Below are 20053 nucleotides of genomic sequence, written 5' to 3'. Positions count from 1 at the left end.
AGGTAGAGTGCTGATTGACACTACAAAACGTTATGTCCAAAAAAACATGGCGTTTGTTAACATTAACTTTTCGACAGTTGTTAGCATTGTTTCAGCTTTAAGAAATCTAAATAGCTTTGACATGTCATCCAAAAAGAATAAGTATCTCGTTGAATACTCAATCTTATCATCTTTCATTTACATCTATTCAGATCACATAAGTTTTCATTCAACTTTTCATTGTTTCAGAATGATAATGGACATAAACATTTATGGCATAAATAGCATCGTGTGTCATAACTCTTTCAAAATCAAATTTTATATCAATTTAAACACCTTATGATGAATTAGTCTTGTACTAAATCTCTCAAATCATTCTATTTTAGGATTGCGTCTCGATTCTGCAAGTACGATACTTAATTTATTGAATGAAATTGAGAGTCTGAAAGTGATATGGAAGTTTTGCCAGAAACAAACCAAGTAATATCAAATAATACTTTGATGGAAATATTAGAACCCACTGACTGTCCTAACAGTTTTACAGATGATTGTTTAAGAGAAAATACTACTGCTGGTCCTTCAAATTCCCCACAGAATAATTTTCCGCCAACTGATATTGATAAACTATTAGTAAATGTGACACCAGATTCTAACACGGTAGAAGTTGATGACAGAGCTGATTTTGATGATTCGGATGCAGACCCAACTTATACTCAGGACTCCTCTGATAACCAAGCAACTGATAAAAGTGACGATGAGTGTAAATCATCTCAATGGCAACAAAGTAATCCTGAAAAATGGAAAAAGGCATTCGAAAGAAACTCTGTAAACAAGGGAAGCCCCATGTTATCTCTAGGGGAAAGAAGGTCCGTCAAAGAACCCCACAGCCTGTAGATTGCTTCAAATGTAGGTGTAGATGCACCCAGAACTTCAACTAATATGATCGACAGTTAATTTGTGAAGAATACTGGAAGATGTCGGATTATAATCGTCAAAAGGATTTTTTGTTAGCCAACACTGTAGCGGGTAAAGCTTCACGTGAACGACCAAGATATGAACGAAAACTTAAGCCAAAACAGACGATTCTGTATTATTTCTCAAAAGAGAACAAACGTTTCAGAATTTGCAAATCTTTTTTCCTGAAGACTTTGGATATAAGTTCTGGTCATTTGACGACTGCCCTTGCAGATACTGATTCTGGAACATTTCCAGGCGATGATAAACGTGGTAAACATCCAAAATACAATAAAACTTCTAATGAATATGTTACACTGATTAAAGAACAAATTGAAAGTTTTCCAGAGTCGCATTACACCCGTTGCGTCACTAAACGAAAATATCTCGATCAGAAGCTGAATATTCTCAAAATGTACAGCTTGTATAAAGGTATGTGTGAAAATTCAAACCCACCTAAGACCCCAGTAAGCGAAGGTCTGTATTCTGCACAGATTATAATTATAGTTTCTTCCATCCTAAAATAGATCAATGCCAAGTTTGCTCGAAGTTTGCTTTACCTGGGGGCAACGAAAGAGAATCTTTTCGCACTGAGTCAATGAGTATGAGTCCCATATAGAGCTTAAGGCTGAAAGCCAGTTATCTAAAAGTGGAGATAAATCAAAAGCATCAACAAATTCACATTTTGTGTCAGGCAGTTTTGATATACAGAGTGTGCAGTTTCATTATTATATTACAGCCGAAAACTGCATTTATAATCTATGCATTTACAGCCAGGCAGCACCAAATGATGCTAGCTGTTACTGTTGGTCAGAGATGAACGGTGGGCGGGGGAGCAATGAATTGAAATTGGAACATGTCTTCTGAAATAGCTATCATCCTTAGATCCTATTGTACAAGAGGTTTCTTTATATTCCGATACATGGTCATTCCAAAAGAATTACACTCGTGGTATAAATCACTACCAACTAGCAATCAGGCCAAAGATTCTGTACCTGAACCTGCTCAAACAGATTCTGGTGAAGATGATGATGAAAGTGGATCTGGTAGCGATAGTAAATCGGAATAAATTAGCCAGAAAGTACTGGTCTTGGCTATTTTGTGTTAATCCATATCCAGTAATTAATAATGGATCTAAAGTTATGTTGTTATATAGTTCAATAATCAAAATATTTCCTATGCCTTTGTGTTATAATTTAAATAGTTATGTCAATTTTGTGTACATAATGTCCGTTCCACAAATTGCTATGTCCTTCACATGCACAATGCACACCACACGGTATTGTTAAACATGATTTTTAAAGATTAACACTTTTGTAAAAACAGGATTTACAGAATAATCAAAGACTGTTTTGAAATGTTCATAAGGAATGACCTGAACATTTTTTCAGTTAATCGATGTATAAACTTTCATCCACCACGTGGATTTTTTCTGTTTTTACATCGATAAACTGAAAAAATGTTCAGGTCATTCCTTATAATCAAATCAACTCGAATAAGTGTTTAAATATTTATGTAATATAACAACAACTTCAGGCACTAAATTGGCGCATAAATACATAAGATTTTAACATGGCGATAATGAACTGATACTAACAATAGAGACGTCCATGAGAACAGCCAATAAATACCTGAAAGTTGACGGAGCGGCCCAATTGGAAGTTCAATTAATGAAGGACGAGTCCAGAATTCATGATATTGTTGGAATTTGGAGTGTGCACATTTGGGAGAACTTAGAAAATACCTTTATCATTCAGTGATGTGTCGATATCGGCTATGTTGAAGTTCGAAGGAACGACATCGACGCCGTGTAGTGGCCACGTCAATCAAACTCAATGATAAAAGTAGTCCGTTAAGGGGAGCCGAATGCACGTGACCGCTGTTATCCAATCAAATTGCGTGATACCGTGTAAACCGAATCGTGATTTAATTATAGAACTGTACATAAAGTATTAAATTTTGAGATGCATTTATCTAAAAATGCAGATTTTGGACATAACTAATTGTAGCTTTATGCCTCGGACATTCAATTAGTCAAATAACTCATTACCTATTCGATTGATTTCAGAATGGATAAAACCTGAGTAATAATGATAATGAAATACGTTACCTCTTGCCTCCATTCTATGTTTTCATAAAGTGTATATAAACCTTCGTATTGATGTTCGTAACTCCTGTTAAAATAAATTAACCTTAATTAAAGTAATGTCTTTATTATCCACACAACGACAATACAGTCACAATTATATAGATACAGAGAAATAAAAACAAATAAATAAAAGTAAAAAAATGAAAACTTACAATCCACCAAAGGTACGCATATGGGGATCACAAACAGCCGAACAATGCCTTCCTTGAGTTGCTGTAGTATCTTGACTGGTGCGAATCTGAAAGTAAATTCTTTTGTAGATAGTAGATATGTATTTGAATTTAAAACTATAGTCAGTATCAATTCATTTATATTTCTCTTACTTCAGATTTTCCATGGAAAATTCAATACCCTTCACTAAGGTTGTTTCGGATATGACTGGCTTACCCTAACGGTACCAATGATGTAATCTTGCCATATACTATGTGATGGAAAACTCGATGAGGTCTTCAGAGTAATAGTGTTAATAGCTGATTTAGCACCATACTGAGTTGCTGCATTTACAGATAATTTAACTGAATGCTCCTGATCCCAGTTTCTGCTTGAGATAGAAATTCCACAATCTGAAAAACTTGATTCAGGATCGCAACTGGAAGTTGAAGAAGGTGGTTCAATAATGTTTACGGATAGAGAACATTCAGGATTTGAGTTTGGACAACCTATTGGAATTGTTGGTCTGACTTTGATCTCTGACTTACTTCCATCAGCAATATTTACAGTTGGTGTAAGAAGCTACAAAGTAAAGACGAAAATTTGATAACAAACAAAAAAGAGTTGATTTATAAACTCCAATCGACCTGTAGACCATACAAAAGAAATTGACTGATACACGCTGCACATGTAGCCATAGGAATGTAATAAGATTGCATCATCAGGTGACTTGATTCATAACATATCTTTATTTGGTAATAGAAATTCGATTGAACTGAGTTTTTAATCTTTTATATATTTGATCATTTTCCATTTGAAATTGCAATAAGACAACAAACCTCTATTCCTACGTATCTCTCAGTACTTTTCTTAACATAACCAGTTTCAGAATCCGCTTGAAGACTTACTGCATAAGCACATTGTACCTAAAATGACATTGTGTCATGATGTAGATTGTAGGTGTTTAACGAGTAATAGATCCAGGAAATATTATCATACCAACACCAGTGTTTTACTACTTCAGATTTAGAAAACTAAATGGTATCAGTTATAACCTGTATTATTATCTCGTCAAGTTTTTATGGTATTTTAAGATTCCGAGCGGGTAATAGAAATGAAATTATATTTACCTCAAAGCCAAGTCCTCCACCAAACATTGTTTCATCCAGTACCGACCCACCAACTGGATTGTTACTATGTGATATTGGCGGGACATTTTTAATGATCTGACCATCTCTATACCACGTGACGTGATACCAATAGTTATCACTCGTCGATAAATCGAACATACATCTGAACTGATATTTCATTTGTCCGGCCACTTCAACTGGTGGTGGTATTATCACTTCAACGTCGGTGATGTAGTTTAATGGTGAATTGAATCTTTCTGAAAGCAACACATTTTGTAAGTGTCATAGTAATACATGTATTATAAATCATGCTAGCAGTACATTGATAGGATAAGAATCACAGACAAAATCATTTTCTAACCCCATCATAGGGGTTTTGGCCAGCTACGAGCAACTAGATCTTCAACAACTATAATCAACTTTTGGCTAATATTTTATCTTGTCATAGAAATGAGCGGTCGGAATCTGTGACCATCAAGTTGGTTGTAGTTTATAGGTAATAGTCTAAAACTGTAACGGATCGGATAAGATATTTTGAATGTGGATTACACTGAAAAAAGATTCTCAGCACTATTAACTACTAAATCAGCTCTAAAAACCATAACAGTGTTGTAGAAGCATAAAATAGTGTGTAAAACAGTTTTTTGCAGCATTTTTATATTACCGTTACCGTTTATTTTCATAATTCGTTTACTTTTGGATTATGTATAAATGAATATTGTCCAAAACAAGACATGCAGCAAAATAAAAAAAAATATGGCCGCGTAGAGGAAGATAAATATATCTTCACTTACCTAAACAAAAGCTGGCATTTTGAGGTATTGCAGGATCTATACGATATACATGATGATTAAGTTGCTCACAGAATGTCACACTAATAGGGATCCTGTAATTACAACTATTGTTATAATTTACACACGCCCACAATTGAGTTATATTAGTCGACTGACTTGCTTCAGAATCATCTGAAAGACATAAATAACAAAGACCACCCTATGTTAGTACATAGATGAAATTGAAAATTTTGCAACATCAAACTTTAAAAACATCTTTAGTTATTTAGAAATGATTATTTGAAATTTCATAATGGCAATCATCCAATAGGTTCTACGCCTACTCAACACATTTCATATATCGCTTGTTTATATAACATTACCAGTATGCATAAGCATGCCAAGTTTCAATAAAACATTGTTTTGGTCACCCCCCCCCCCCGCCCTTATAAAATATGGTTTAAACCCCCAATTGTACCCCAAATTTATAATCAAAGATGAGTTCCCTTATTTTCATTTATGAAAATGAAAATGATAATACTTATATGAATAGAAAGTGGATGTGTTCTAATGACTTTAAATTTACCAGTTTTTCTCACATGTCCATAATTAATTTATAATTTGCTAAATAAGAAGAGAATTACCAGCAAAATTTTAATGAGGAAAGTCTTTTTTTGTTTATCCAGACTGTTCATACATCGACATTTATGAATGGTTGACACTCTTAATCATATGCAATAAGAATATAATGATGTGATTAAGAATACATGATAATTCATTAGAAACACCAATTAATAAAATAGTTTGCTTAATTTGTCACTAAAAAAAAATAAGGAAAACATGATTTTTATACGTTTTTGTCCCAAAATATGTGCCAGAATATACCAAATCAATTAAACTTTTCGTATATTTTCCTGTTAAAACCCTCTCGGACGCATTTGGGGGGCATTTGGATTTCAGCCTCGACAGTTGTCCCCCATGGAGCCAGTCTGCTCTCTATTTGTACCCACCAATCTCGAGAGGCTGGTGCTGCCATTTTAATTGACTTGTAGGTCGAAAAAGAGTTTTGGATAAAATTTATGAAATCTCTACACAAACATTTAGAGAATTGTGTCCTTTTTCACATCTGAACGTTTTGACTAAAAAAGGTCCAGTTGTTAATTTTTTTACGCCAAAATTATAGTCCGTCTTGCATAGAAATATACTTATTCGGAAGCTTTCAACTAATGATATCGAGCCATTATACAACCAAACATCAAAACTGGTACATATTGCTTAATTAGTACGCTCCGGTTTTTTTTATTAACCCTTTCAAAAAAACTCAGTTTGATCAAGTAGATATATAGGTATAAATAGCATATTTTAGAAGTATTTTCTTGTATAATATACCACGTTGTTTTACGTTCTGTCAAAGTTACTTGTTTATCGGATGTGATATCCTAACCGTGAAGATATCAGATAAGTCTATCACTTCCTTGGTACAAATAGGGTCAGATTTGTCGGGCTACGTCAAATAGCGAACAAAATAATGTTAGATCCATCAACCAGCCAACTACAAATGAACCAGTATGAAAATTAGTAATATATAATAAGTCTACTTTCGGTTGACTGGTTGACGCGGTTAGTCGGTTTAGATTTTTTTATACCAAACCAAAAATGTCGTGATAACAGAAACCGTGACTGGCTGACAGCCACATTATCGAGATTTGAACGTTAAATGAATCATGAAAACTGTCATTTCACAGTCTAATCGTGAAAATGGAAATGTTAGAATGGGAATATTTGAAATATAGTTACTTTGTTCTGTGCCTACCTTCAAAATAAACCTGTTGAACTGTTCCACATCTGTCGGTTCCTGGATTGTTACCAGAATACATCTTATAGTTAGGCTGACCATACCAGTCGTATGATAAGCCTAGGTCTGATATTGGTGTTTCGTTTTCTCCAAGAACATAGCTTGCTAATCTTTTATCAGGAGTGCTAAATGGTGTAATGGGTGAGTTACATACATCTATAATCAAACAACAAAAGTATAAGATTAATAAACACCCAAATAAATATTTTTATTTTCCAGGGTATTTTATTCCAATAAAGAGGATCATAAAACAACTATAAAAGAACTTTTTAATTGAAGACTACTACAAAGGGATACCTTACCGAGCACAAGTTAGGGGTTCGGTTCTGTCAGAAGTGAAGATACTTAATTCGGCTTTTCCTACTTTCATTGGCCCTACGACCCCAAAATACATTTTTCAAAATTTACAGGGATCATTAAGTTCACTGATGAATTTATACTCATATTGACCATTCTTCAGAACTTAAATTTTATGTTCATTCTAAGACGTAGTATCACTTTAAAGCGAACATGGAAATATCAATCAAAATCAATATTCTTGTATCGGTTCTTAAAAACATAATTCTTATTCTTTATCACAAATTCCAATTCAAGTTTTCACTTTCCATATCCACCTAAATTTACAAAGAGTTACCTGTATTGAAGCCTTCATTATATGAGTCGTAGTTTTGTACATCTCCATCATAATCTGAAAACAAAAGGAGAAAGTATAACTAAAAACAATTTTCTCCCATAGCCGATAAGTTCATTTAGGCTATCCAAACTTGATTTAAAAAAAAGAACGGATATACAGTTTTATCTTCGAACCACTTCGAGATTTTATAATTCTACAAACACTAAAAAACATCATACAGCAAAAGCAATTGCTACTAAAACTATAACTGTGAGCACCTCTGAGCGTGGCAACGAGACCTTATCCCATAGATTTTGAATCTTTTGAAACACTTCTAGCCTGTTAGATTTCAAATCCACTGCTTTAAGCCTACATTTTTTGAACAAAAAATTAAAACTTTCGGGTATCTGATAAATAAATCAATTATATATTTACACTCCAGAAATGCCACCTCAATCTTCTCTATTTTTTTAAAATAATAGAACTAATTTATACCGCATCACGATAAACCTCTCAATTATTCAATTGACAAAAACAACACACAATCAGATGTCACCCCTGATAGGATTGATCATATGACTTGTATCGACGACTTCTCTCGTCAAATTTTGCTGACGAGTTCATTTTTGTCGACTCGGTCAAGTTTGAATTTGGTCTTAATCGTATGAACGGTTTTGGAGTTACTGCCTTTTACTTAGTAAAAACGCTTCAAATTTGGCTTGTAGTCATGAAACAGGGTACATCTTTATCTGATCTTGATGAAACTTGGTATGCATGTATATCTTGATATCTTCAAGTTCAAAATGGTAACAATTGGATGAATGATTTTGGAGTTATTGCCCGTGAATTAAATTAATGCCTTTAATTTGGCTTGTAAGCACAAAAGAGGTTACATGGTTTATCTGATCACGATGAAACTTGGTATGCATGTATATATGGACAAGATGGTCAAGTTTTTTGTTGGTAACAATCGGATGAACTGTTTTGGAGTTATTGCCCTTGAATTAGTTCAATGCGTCTAATTTGGCTTCTAGGTCTGATAGAGACTATATTTTTTATCCGATCTCGATGAAACTTGGTATGAGATCTCAGTAAAGCTTGAAATTAGTAAAAATCGGATGATTGGTTTCACATATTAAACCACTACAGACTTTATCATTTCTGACAGCTAGTAGTAGTAGTAGGCGTATATTACCTTGCCTGGCAAGCTATCTTTGTCTACATTTGTGAATTACACCGGAAGCAGGATCTCCCAAGGTGATTTTGAGAAACCCGGAAGTTATTTAAGAATTTTGATTTTGATTTTATTTGTATTGACACTCAAATTGAAAATATCAAAATTTTTCATGCAATTTTTTTTCTCTATACAAATTTTCAAAATTTAAAATTTTCTATTGCATTCGATTACATCTTGTTACAAAGGGCATAAACAAAATCCGGGGAAATCGGCCCACAAATAAACTCTACAGCCTCCAAACCAAATTTTTGCACATTATTCAACATGTCACTAACGGCTTAACAAAATTATCCATTAGAATATTCATTTTTTATTCCAGCCCATTTAAAAATCTTTGGTCAAAACAAAAATACTTTACCATTTTCAGTTTATGCTAGATACATTCCCGAAAAAAAATCGATTGCTTAACAAAAATTTGCCACGCAATGACTGAAACATATTTAAGTCTTCCATATTATCATGATAGATTACACAAGAGGTATACATGTTCTCTTTAAAGAATCTGTGTGGATCATTTTTAATCTTATAAAATGAAAATAACATATAAAAAAACAGAATTACCAGTATTTGTCGATATTGAAGAGACACAAAATAGGTAGAAAAAACAAATTTCTATCAGTGCCATTTTAAACGACAACTTCAATTAACTGAGTGCGTATTTAACTAATTCCTACTTTATATGTGTCAAGGTATTTCTATGGTTCTTTAACAGTAAGGCAACTTATTCACACAGGCATTCGATATAGTTTCATATTGATAGAAAGAAATAGACACAGACGCAAGAATATAAGGAGAAATAATAACCGTCGAGACATTTCAGTCGATAATGAATGAATCTCGGGGCTAATTAAAGAATTAAATGAAAAATTGGAAGAAAACGGCTTTGAATTTCTGGTCATGAACATTCTAAAACCATTCTACTTTCATAGCATACTAAATTAGTCAATAATGATTCGCAAGGTAACATACATGTAGTTAGTATCATTTAGTGCCATAATTAATTATATCAACCACTGCGACCTCCATCATTGACAAGGGCAAACCGGGTTGAAAATTCGAAAGGATACTTCGATCTATGTCAGAATTTTCAAGTCTGAACTTCCGCCTTATCGAGCAAGCTTACTCTCACCGAGTCATTGCAATATCAACTAAGAAGTAGAGGACAATTATTTTTTTGAAACACTATATTTTAAGCAATTATTTTCAGTCAGTGTGAAATTATACAACACAGTCTTAACATACCAACAACTGAGCAACAGAAAAACTCAAAATATTCAGGACATGTTCGACCGTAAATTTGACAAATGCCTGTGGTTCATTATTTAAAAAAAAAATAACTTGACAACGTAAAATAATAAATGTTTATATTTCTAGTGGGTATCTTGTTTATATATTAAATTGACCTTTGGTGTTTTGCCTCGAAATTACAGGTTCACGCGATAGAAACTTTTTATTGCCATTCGTTTTCTTTGAATCTTAATATATTGAGCATTGAATATTGAAAATAGAGATAGAGTAATTTTGTACGTCATTCCATTGTGAGAATATAGGCTAATGCTTTAGTACTTGACCCACTATCCTAAAAATAGTTGAACACGGAGAAAAGATTATGTTGTATAGATTAAATGGATTGAGTTTTACTTCCTACTTTTCTGCACGTTATGACTTTAGGTCCTGTTTCACCATAACGATTTAGTCAGAGAAAGGCGATATATCAAAAGTTCTATAAAACATTTGCATACGCTGAACTATCGACGTATTTTTTTTATTCTTAGCATATATATAATGAATTGAACATATACAAAACGTGATATTAACCTATAGAGAACGTTTCGAAAACCTAAAGACAACTTATACTAACGACCGTTAAAGATTGATTCTTACGCTTATAGTTATATGAATAGAAAGTAGAGGTGTTCTAATGATTTAGAGAAATACCAGTTTGTCTCACATGTCCATAATTAATTCATAATTATCTAAATTAGAAGAGAAAAATGCAATTAAAACATAATGATATGATTAAGAATACATTATAATTCATTTGCAACACCAATTAATCAAATAGTTTGCTTAATTTGACACTAAGAAAATAAGGAAACCCATCTTTAAATACCATCTCCCGTGAAAGGTTCTGTTATACCATGACGATTTGGTTTGACGAATACGTTAGCGTTAGTCTGAAACGTTTTGTATGGCCGTGGTCATATATACATACGTAAATTTTGCGTACGTCAAACGAATGCGAAACTTGTGTACGATTCCTGAATATAATAATAGTACTAATAGTAATAATAATAAAATCGTTAATAACAAGGGTGAAAAATTAGGCCTCTTTACAATTTTGTCCTGTCAAATAAGATAACATCTAAAACTAGAGCCACACGTGGCACAGAGTGGGACTTTGCTGCTGAGGCAAATTGCAAAAGACTCTGAAAAAATCAACCTTCTGGGTTAATTAGGTCACGTGCCAGAGCAGTCTAAATTAGCAACATTTTCTGTGTGTGGAAGGTTGTGAAACCGGAAGTAGACATCAGACACCAGAAATGAAAAAAATCAGCGAATAGCCAAAGTCAATGACTGACCTTTGACCTTATAACGGGAAGGTCAACAAAAGTCAGGGTCACGAGATATCACTCATCAAACTTTCAAAATGCATACGGCTACAAAACCGGAAGCATACATCGGACATCAAATATGAAAGTATAAATAGATAACCAAGGTCAATGACCTTTAACCCTACAAATGTTAAGGTCATTCAAGGTCAATGTCAAAAATTAAAGATATGGAAATTCTAAAACCCGTTCCTTTTTTTTTTATCTATAAACACAAACTGGCCAAATGGATGAGGTAATTGTGTGCTAAGTCCCTTTTTGAACAAATGTAAATATGCGAGTTACGCCCCTGCCCGAGATTTAAACAATCAGCAATTTAACCCGGATGTGCCACGCCCACCTCAACTTTTTTGTCATAGTATAATTCATATTCAAAATGTCTAGTTGTGTTCCAAACTTCAAGCTTCTACATCAAATAGGTCATAAGATATACATACACTAAGCTCAAAGAGACACAAATGTTGTAAAAAACACTCAAATTTCAAAAAATTAAGCATTTTAATTTTGCTTTAAAAAACTTTATACCGCTGGAAAGAGCATGAGAAGCGCTTTACCTAACCCTCTAGGTTAATTAGGTCACGTGCTATAGCAGTCCAAAGTTGCTAATTTGGCTGTTTTTGGACATCTATAAAACCGGAAGTAGATGTCAAATATGAAAGTATCAGCCGATAGTCAAGGTCAATGACCTTTGACCCAATAAAGGTCAAGGTCATCAAAGGTCAAGGTCATAAGATATAATCCTTTAAACTTCGAAAAAATTTAACCGGAAATTGGAAAAATGCAAAAAGCGAAATTCAAAAATCGGCTCCCACAGTTTTTTTAAAATTTTTATGTTCTTTCATGTGACACCAAAATCATCAAAATCGGATAAGCCGTATTCTGAATAAAAATCGACGCATTTCAGAAAATTCAAAATGGCGACCAAACTATCACGTTCGGACCGGATTTTTTCTTCTTCGTTTTTTTGTCATAACGCTTTATATCGATTTATATAAGTTCCGTCGCGCTAAATTAGTTACACCGGAAGTAGTTCAATCGGAAGTTTAAAGTAAATTAAAAAAATTGATTATACAATTTTGTTCACTTTCTTGAACTGTCTTTGTTAAAAAATTTTTGGATTAATCAGACAAAAAGCTAAAAAGTTTGTTTGGTAAAAAATTGCAAAATTCGACCGAAAAAAGTGTGCGACAAATTTTCGAATTTCGAATTTTTTAAAGAGCTATCATATCAACAATTACATGTGGATTTCAGAATTGAAAACCCGAAGAAAATCGACCCAAAAATGCGACTTTAAGGGCCGATTTTCTACTTTTTGTTGCAAAAAAAAGTTGCCACTACAGAAGGTCTAGGAAAGTAGAATGGTTGTTGCAACTAACATAACTCGATAACAAGTCCCACAAAACGATATGGACATAATATGTGAACAATGAAATTAAAAAGCTATTTGGTATAGACAGGTGGGAAGGGAAGTTAAAGATGGGTTTCCTTATTTTTTAGTCTCAAATTATGCAACTATTTTATTAATTAGTGTTTTTAATGAATTATCATGTATTCACAAATGTTGTGAGTAGGTGATACATTCGTACGTTTTCATTTGCGTCAGTCCTACTGTCAGAAGCCAGTATATCTATCCTGCAATTTTTCAATTAGTTTTTGACTGCCAGGGTAGCCATCTTGAAGTCATGGTTAAAAGTACAAAGCATTTAAAAACTTTTAGGAACTTTCCTAATTAAGTTAAATGTGATATATAAAAATAAATTCCTTCAAATCTTTTTTTTTCATTGTAGCTATACCTGTACCTGTAACGCCTGTTGTTTTCAGGTGTATCTAGGTCTTTGTATAACCTATAAATCTTATCATATAGGACACTGCTTCTCAATCTCAGTGAGATTATTCCTTCCCAGAAGAATTCCTCCAAATCTATTCCTCCCCAAAAATCAGTCACTGTGAATCGTATTTCACTGAAAGATGTATTCAACGATTAACCACGAATGGATATAAAATTATTTTTCACTATCAAGATAGTTTAATGTGACCCTTGAACCGAATGTTCGTTCACAATTATGTCGGGGTAAATGACGTCAATTTCAGTCGTAGGTGCCTCCTATTTCCTCCCCGGACTAATGATCCCTCTCCACACCCCCACCAATTAACAATAATTCCTCCCTATGATCATTCCTCCCCTGTTGAGAACCACAGATATAGGGTACTGTTCTGTTGCACTAACGAAATGAATTTCTCGGTATCGTTAACAATAAGTTTTATATCACCATCTCGTCTACGTTTCGTCATATTACTGAAATCATAAGTGTAGAGTCTCATGATAAAGAGTTGATATAGCACAAATTTGGTCGGTTAAGGCCTAAGCCAACGAATACTGAGCTGAAAAATCATCCTTTGAAAGGATCATTGAACTATAAAGATTAAATGTTCATAGGAAATCGTCTTTTGAAATGAATATTTGTGTATTTGGTACTAAATGAGTCGTATTAAGGTAAGAAAAACGTTTCTAGTAGGCTTATCTATCATATTTAATTGGTGTTTATTTATTTTTATATAATCTTGATGAAACTTAGTATGCATGTATATATTGATGATACCAAGTTTAAAAATTGGTAATGATAGGATAAAGGGTTTCGGGGTCAGCTCTTGACTTCATGACTTAGTCAGCTCTTGACTTCTTGACTTAATCAGCTTATTCGTCGCTGGAATGAGATACAATTCTTCAGTGCAAAAGAAAGAAGCATAAGCCACTAACGATTTTCAATAGCCCACTTTATCTGCTTAACACTGTCCGTAATCTCTGAATTAAATTGAAACTTAATTTGGTTACCCTTCTAATTCCATGCATCATCTAGAGTTTTCCTCAATTTCTCAAATCATCCAGCTTTCCCTCAAATGTATCAGCCTGCAATCGCTTAAAATTTTCATCTAATCTGTTCATAAGATCTTCTTGCCGGGTAATCTGCAAGGGTGTTCTAGAGTCTTAACTGTTTAGACTGTTTCTAGAATTTGTAAACAAAACATTCTGCGTATGTCCGTTTGTCCATCTTGGAATTCCTTTCCCAGGCGCTAAGAAACTATTCACGAGAAAACACCGTATCAATTATAATAGGAAACTTTAAATTTGATGTTTTTAACAATTCCTAGGAGGCCAGGTAAATCTATAGAAACTTTATTAAGAGTTAAAATATAGTTTCACCCATAATTAGCGTAATTCTTCACGTTGAAAATAAACCGCCTACGTTCGTTATTAAAGTTGAATTGAAATAAACTAAATGCATTATCACATTATTTATTTATCAAAATGAATCATCATTAAACACAATAAAGTAGCTAAATATGAGAGAAAGAAATATTAACATTTTTTAAGCTGGGCGTCCACTTGAGAGTTTTTTCTGCGAGTCTTCGCGAGTTACTCGCATTTGAGAGCAATTGAGAGTAAATTTTATTGCTAGTAACTATCAGAGAGTTTGTACTATCAACTAACGCGAGAAACTTTCAAGTGTCCTTCCACATGAGAGACAAATTACATTCGCGAGCTGCTCGTGGGAAGGGGGTGAGAGTTGAAAACATCTTGCCAGTTTGATTTACAACTTCCGATTGGAAAATGTAAACACGAATGGCTGGGGCCATAATTATAATCGATGGTAAGATGAAACAGAGAAAAACTCAGAAGTGGACGCCCGGCTTTTAGTACTCTATCTGGTAATTATAAAAGTTAACTGTTACTGTATGGTGGTGGAGAAGTCTTATTATCAGTGCTGCCAACTTGGGTTTTGCTGCAAAAGAAAGAAAAGTAGAAAGTCAAGTGAGGATTATTTTAGAAACATTATTAGGTGCTACTAGCTCAATAAATTGAAGTCATCGATGATACATGAACTAAAATGACCAATAAGAGCCTGTTGAATTGAGATTAAATAAATAGAAACCTATTTCATACTTCTATATATCAGATAATATCCAGTTCACAAACTTTTCAAAATAGCTGTTACCAAGTACAGACTGGAAGGATATGAATTATATTTAGCTAGTTACACGGGTGTTTTTAAAGAGGTGAATGAAATAAAGCGATGAAGATAAAAAACTTACTTTTTCTTCACTACACAATAAACAAGAATAGCAATAATAACAAGAATTAAAACAACACCTAATACCACACCAATAATCCATAACATATCATCATCACAGTCACCTCCTTAAAATAAATAAATAAATAAATAAATAAATAAATACATTAATACATTAATACATTAATAAATAAATTAATAAATAAATCAATAAATCAATAAATTAGTAAATTAACAAAACAAAACAAAACAAAAAAAAAAAACAAAAAACAGCGGGCGGGCTGGCTGGCTTTAGAACTTACCTGAGGATTTGACCCATTTCCTAGCACCATTTTCAACAGAGCAAGTATAGCACGTATGTTGAGAATGAGGTTCGCCATTACCGTAACACGTTCCTTCTGATATACAGAAATCACCCTAAAATACAGACGATCCTTAATGATTCAAATCGAATTGTTATAGACATTGAATGTTCTTTTATTTATGATAATCATAAATGCACTTAACATTAGGTGATCATACATATTTCTACTGTATTGAATATTGATTTAAGAAAAGAACATACCGTGTAATTACATTGTACATCGTTAGCAGCCGTTATTGTACAGAACTGGCACATAGAGTTGAAGATCACAACCAAACTACTATTACTGTACGCTTCACCATTATTACTAACAGAAACACTGTACACTTTGACAAATTCATTGCCAGGTTGAGATCTAGTTGATCTCTTTTTCCTCGATTTACCCAGTCCACACTGTACTTCGCCAATACTTTTAACTATTGATGGTTCCTCTATTTCAGACTTTGGTCCGAAGTCACCATTGTCCATTATCTACAATGTGTAGATAGAGTTAAGAAAACAACGCGTCAATGGTCATTATCGCTATCGAACGCCATAACAGGGTGTTAACTTTGAATATGGTGGCTGTAACGCAACTGCTTAGGACCAAAAACTTTCACTTTGACTCCAGGAGAATCACATCTTCATTAACCTCAATATAATAATTTGTTTTACTGACAAAACGCACTGTATCTGAACTTGTACTCACGACTAAAGTTCCAGTTACCAAGAAGATAAAGAAGATGAATAAACACTTACTTGATAAGAGGATATTTTGCAAAGAGTTGATGAATCATCGATAAAATCTCCACCATAAACCGATATAGCATCACAACTTCTATCATTCAAATCACAATACCCTTCATTAGCAATATGATCTACCACTGGCACTATACTGATGTCCATTGAACAATCATTTCCTGCCCACCCTGAGTCACATGTGCACACACCTATATTAAAAATATATACAATAAACTGGTGGAGTCAACAGATGGTCAAAACATGGTTATAAGAGCTTTGTGGTGTTTCTTCTTTATTTTCATTTTCTTCTGAATCTTTAAAGAGTTGAAAGAGACGCTTTATTCATACAGAACACATTCTATCATTACGACTTGTATCGTTGCCACAAACCATCCATTACAATCTCTTTTACAAACAAACTATCAATTAAAACCAGTTTACACCATGTTGATCGAAATTGAGCTCACCTTTGTTACAGGTACCATGATAGGAACAATCTAAAGGACAAGCCACATCTTTAATTGCTTCTAGAAGAGATGTTGTTTCGCCGTTGGGTGGACTATGATATGTTGAATCATAGGTCACCTCACGAATACACTGGTTTACTATAGTCTCTATAGCTACCAAAGCAAAACTTGTATCTCCCATAAACTAAAAATATCAAGACACCAATTTGTCAGTAATAATACTGCTTTAATTATGTTTGATTTATCATTAAACTATGTACATCACTTCACAATGACTTTTGACAGAAGTCATCTTATAAATGTCTGGGAATGTAAACCGACATTCGTTTCACATGCTGTGGTAATTATCACAGGCACTAGATTCTGGTAAAATAAAATCATACTCTTACTCAGCGATGTTTCTCGTTTTTCCATCGATATTCTTAGCTTTCTTTATATAACTTACAAAAGATATCTGATAATTATTAAACAGTTTTGAAATAAAAATTAATAAAATATTTGGAAAAAAAGTAATTACAACACGTTTTCAAGAAACCCAGCCAATTACTCCAGCCAATCAATGGACAGGAATTTATTCATTGCGTACTATGACGTAATCATTGTTTACTTCCGCTCCAGAAACTTTTATTCAAAGATTTGAAGAACAAAATGGCTGCTTGCGTATCTTTATATTAAGATACTATAGTATAAGAGATATGATTGTTTTTTACAAGAATCTGGTGCCTGTGGTAATTATTGAGACCAGCGACCTACACTATACATCCACGTTGAGAGATATGGGCTTACAAAAAGTAAAAGAAAGCTTTTACCTTAATATCTTGTACACAATTGTCTCTGGGAAATGATAGGTCAACATTCGGAATGGTTTTACATTTTCCAACAAACGTGGAATTGTCAAATAATTTGTTACAGTAGTTAGTTGCTGTTGTTTCATTCCAACCATTTCTCCATGTTAGTTCTGTGTTAGCTTGTGCCTATTGAAAATACCGACATATCAATACAAGTTACTTCCCTCGTAGTATAAACTTAATCAACATTATTTATGTATTATGAACATAATTATCATCAAACAGAAGGAAAAGAGTAGAGTTCAGAAATAATCAATATACAACAACAAAGAAAATACATTGTATTAAGTCTTAAAAGCATCCATAAATTTTTCTTTAAAATACGCATATCATTTATTCATTTTAATTGATTCAGACCACGGAGAATACATTATGTAGATTGACAGCGGCTGATCATCCAGGCAATAAAGAAAAATTTGGCATAAAGACTAAATGTGCCCTCAAGCCATGGCGATTACCAGCTTCATATGGTATAATGAAAGTTGCAATGAATTCTGAACGCAATTCTCGCCACGCTTGACAATAACTTCGTATGCAGCTGGCGTAGCATGAGAATTGCATTTGACACTTATGACCTCTAATCTGAGTTGTAACGTGAGGAAGAGCAATTTTACGATTTTATAAGCAAGTTTTAGTTTAATTTAAATATTTTGAGGGCAACTTTAAAATATTACATACAATTTGCACTTACCCGCTTCTTACGACCCTCCTTTAAATTATCAGCTCTTCGTCTGGACCTGTGACTCTTTATAGATCGTTTTGATTCCAGACCACCAACTGTACATTGATCAACAGATTCTGAATTTCCAATAGTTATAGCACAAGTATCATCAGACTTTTCACAAGTAAATTGTGGTTCAGTTGACCCTACTGGGGTCGTGCATTTACAGAAGAAACCACCAGTTTCTACTGGATCAAGTAACTTAATTTCGTCAGAAAATAGATCAATGTTAGCGTCTGGAACGCTGAAATAGATTAGAGGTATCATCTTAAATTAACCAAATTTGAGATCGGGTATAAAACAAATTGACGTAAGTAGTAGTAGTAGTGTAACTGATCAGCGCATGATAATATAAACTGATTAAACGTATTCAGATATATGATGATAAAGCTACAAAAAAAATAAATAAAAGTAAATAAAAAATATGAATTTTTTTATGAGACTGCAGAAAACCTTGATGTTTATCTTTATCACCTTTTGGCCGTTTCCATAGTTAAATGTGAATTTGACTCATTTTAACACTTCTTTACATAGCACGACAATCAATCAACAGTCTCGAGATTGCAAAAAAGTTGTATTATGATTTACCTCCAAGAAGAGGAAAAGTCAGGCATTCCAGGATAGTTGACATGGGCAACAGTGGTACGGTCTCTCTTATAGAATATATCACTCCCAACCTGTCCACACAATCCAGTAGCTACTGTATCAGCTTGTGATGGGTAGAGATAGAGATTGATGAATTGTCGTTGCTGATGAACGGATGTTTTCATTATTAAACCACTTGGTAGCTTAAACTAGAAATGAAGTTTTACATCCTACTGTTCTGAATCTGTTTGGGCTAATGAAGATTGGCAGGCTTACAATACCAAATATAGTTATACATTTAAATAATTAATATAAATTGAAAATTTAAAGATAAAATATTAATTATTATCCCATTACTCCATATCGCCATGCGTGTCGTATCGCAACCCTTGTTTCGTGTCATGGTATGATTGGTAATGCTCAGCATTAGAAAATACTTCTTGAAAGGAAATTGAAAAAACGGTGAGGAAGCACATAATATGGAACAGAATAGAATATGAAGTTGCAAGTATTTTTCTGTACCCATAGGAGTTCCACCCCATGAGCTCCTGGTGAATCAAGCCTTACCTCATAGTTGTTTCCTGATCTCTTTATATCAATTAGTTTAACACCAGTCGCGCTGCACTGTAGATATTCTATCTTCCAGTACTTTAATGGTGCACACCGTTCTATAACAAACACTTCTCTACCAACTCTTACTGATACACCACACGGGCAATAGGGTTTGCTGTCTCTTGAAGCAATACAAGGAGCCGTTTTCATTTGAATCTGTAACAATTTAGCACGATTTATGTTAGGGATAATCTGGGAAAGGTCAATTCTAAGA

General features: G+C 33.6%; 2 protein-coding genes across 2 annotated transcripts; one reads left to right on the top strand and one right to left on the bottom strand.

The window, feature by feature from the left end:
- Nucleotides 1-432: 432 nt before the first annotated feature.
- LOTGIDRAFT_169931 (hypothetical protein) lies at nucleotides 433-2002 on the top strand (the record flags this gene model as incomplete). Its single annotated transcript, XM_009068566.1, has 3 exons — nucleotides 433-845; nucleotides 1100-1365; nucleotides 1806-2002. 3 exons carry the CDS (start codon nucleotides 433-435, stop codon nucleotides 2000-2002), a joined length of 876 nt encoding a protein of 291 aa, XP_009066814.1.
- A 1228-nt stretch (nucleotides 2003-3230) lies between these two features.
- On the bottom strand, nucleotides 3231-9465 carry LOTGIDRAFT_169930 (hypothetical protein; the record flags this gene model as incomplete). Its single annotated transcript, XM_009068565.1, has 8 exons — nucleotides 3231-3320; nucleotides 3470-3814; nucleotides 4072-4158; nucleotides 4363-4619; nucleotides 5157-5327; nucleotides 6949-7146; nucleotides 7625-7678; nucleotides 9402-9465. The coding sequence occupies 8 exons, from the start codon at nucleotides 9463-9465 to the stop codon at nucleotides 3231-3233; spliced, it is 1266 nt and encodes a 421-aa protein (XP_009066813.1).
- Nucleotides 9466-20053: the final 10588 nt, after the last annotated feature.

This window comes from Lottia gigantea, assembly GCF_000327385.1.
Source record: "Lottia gigantea unplaced genomic scaffold LOTGIsca_91, whole genome shotgun sequence".
Lineage (NCBI taxonomy): Eukaryota > Metazoa > Mollusca > Gastropoda > Lottiidae > Lottia > Lottia gigantea.
Note: the sequence above shows the minus strand (reverse complement) of the source record. Positions and strands in the feature narration are given on the sequence as shown.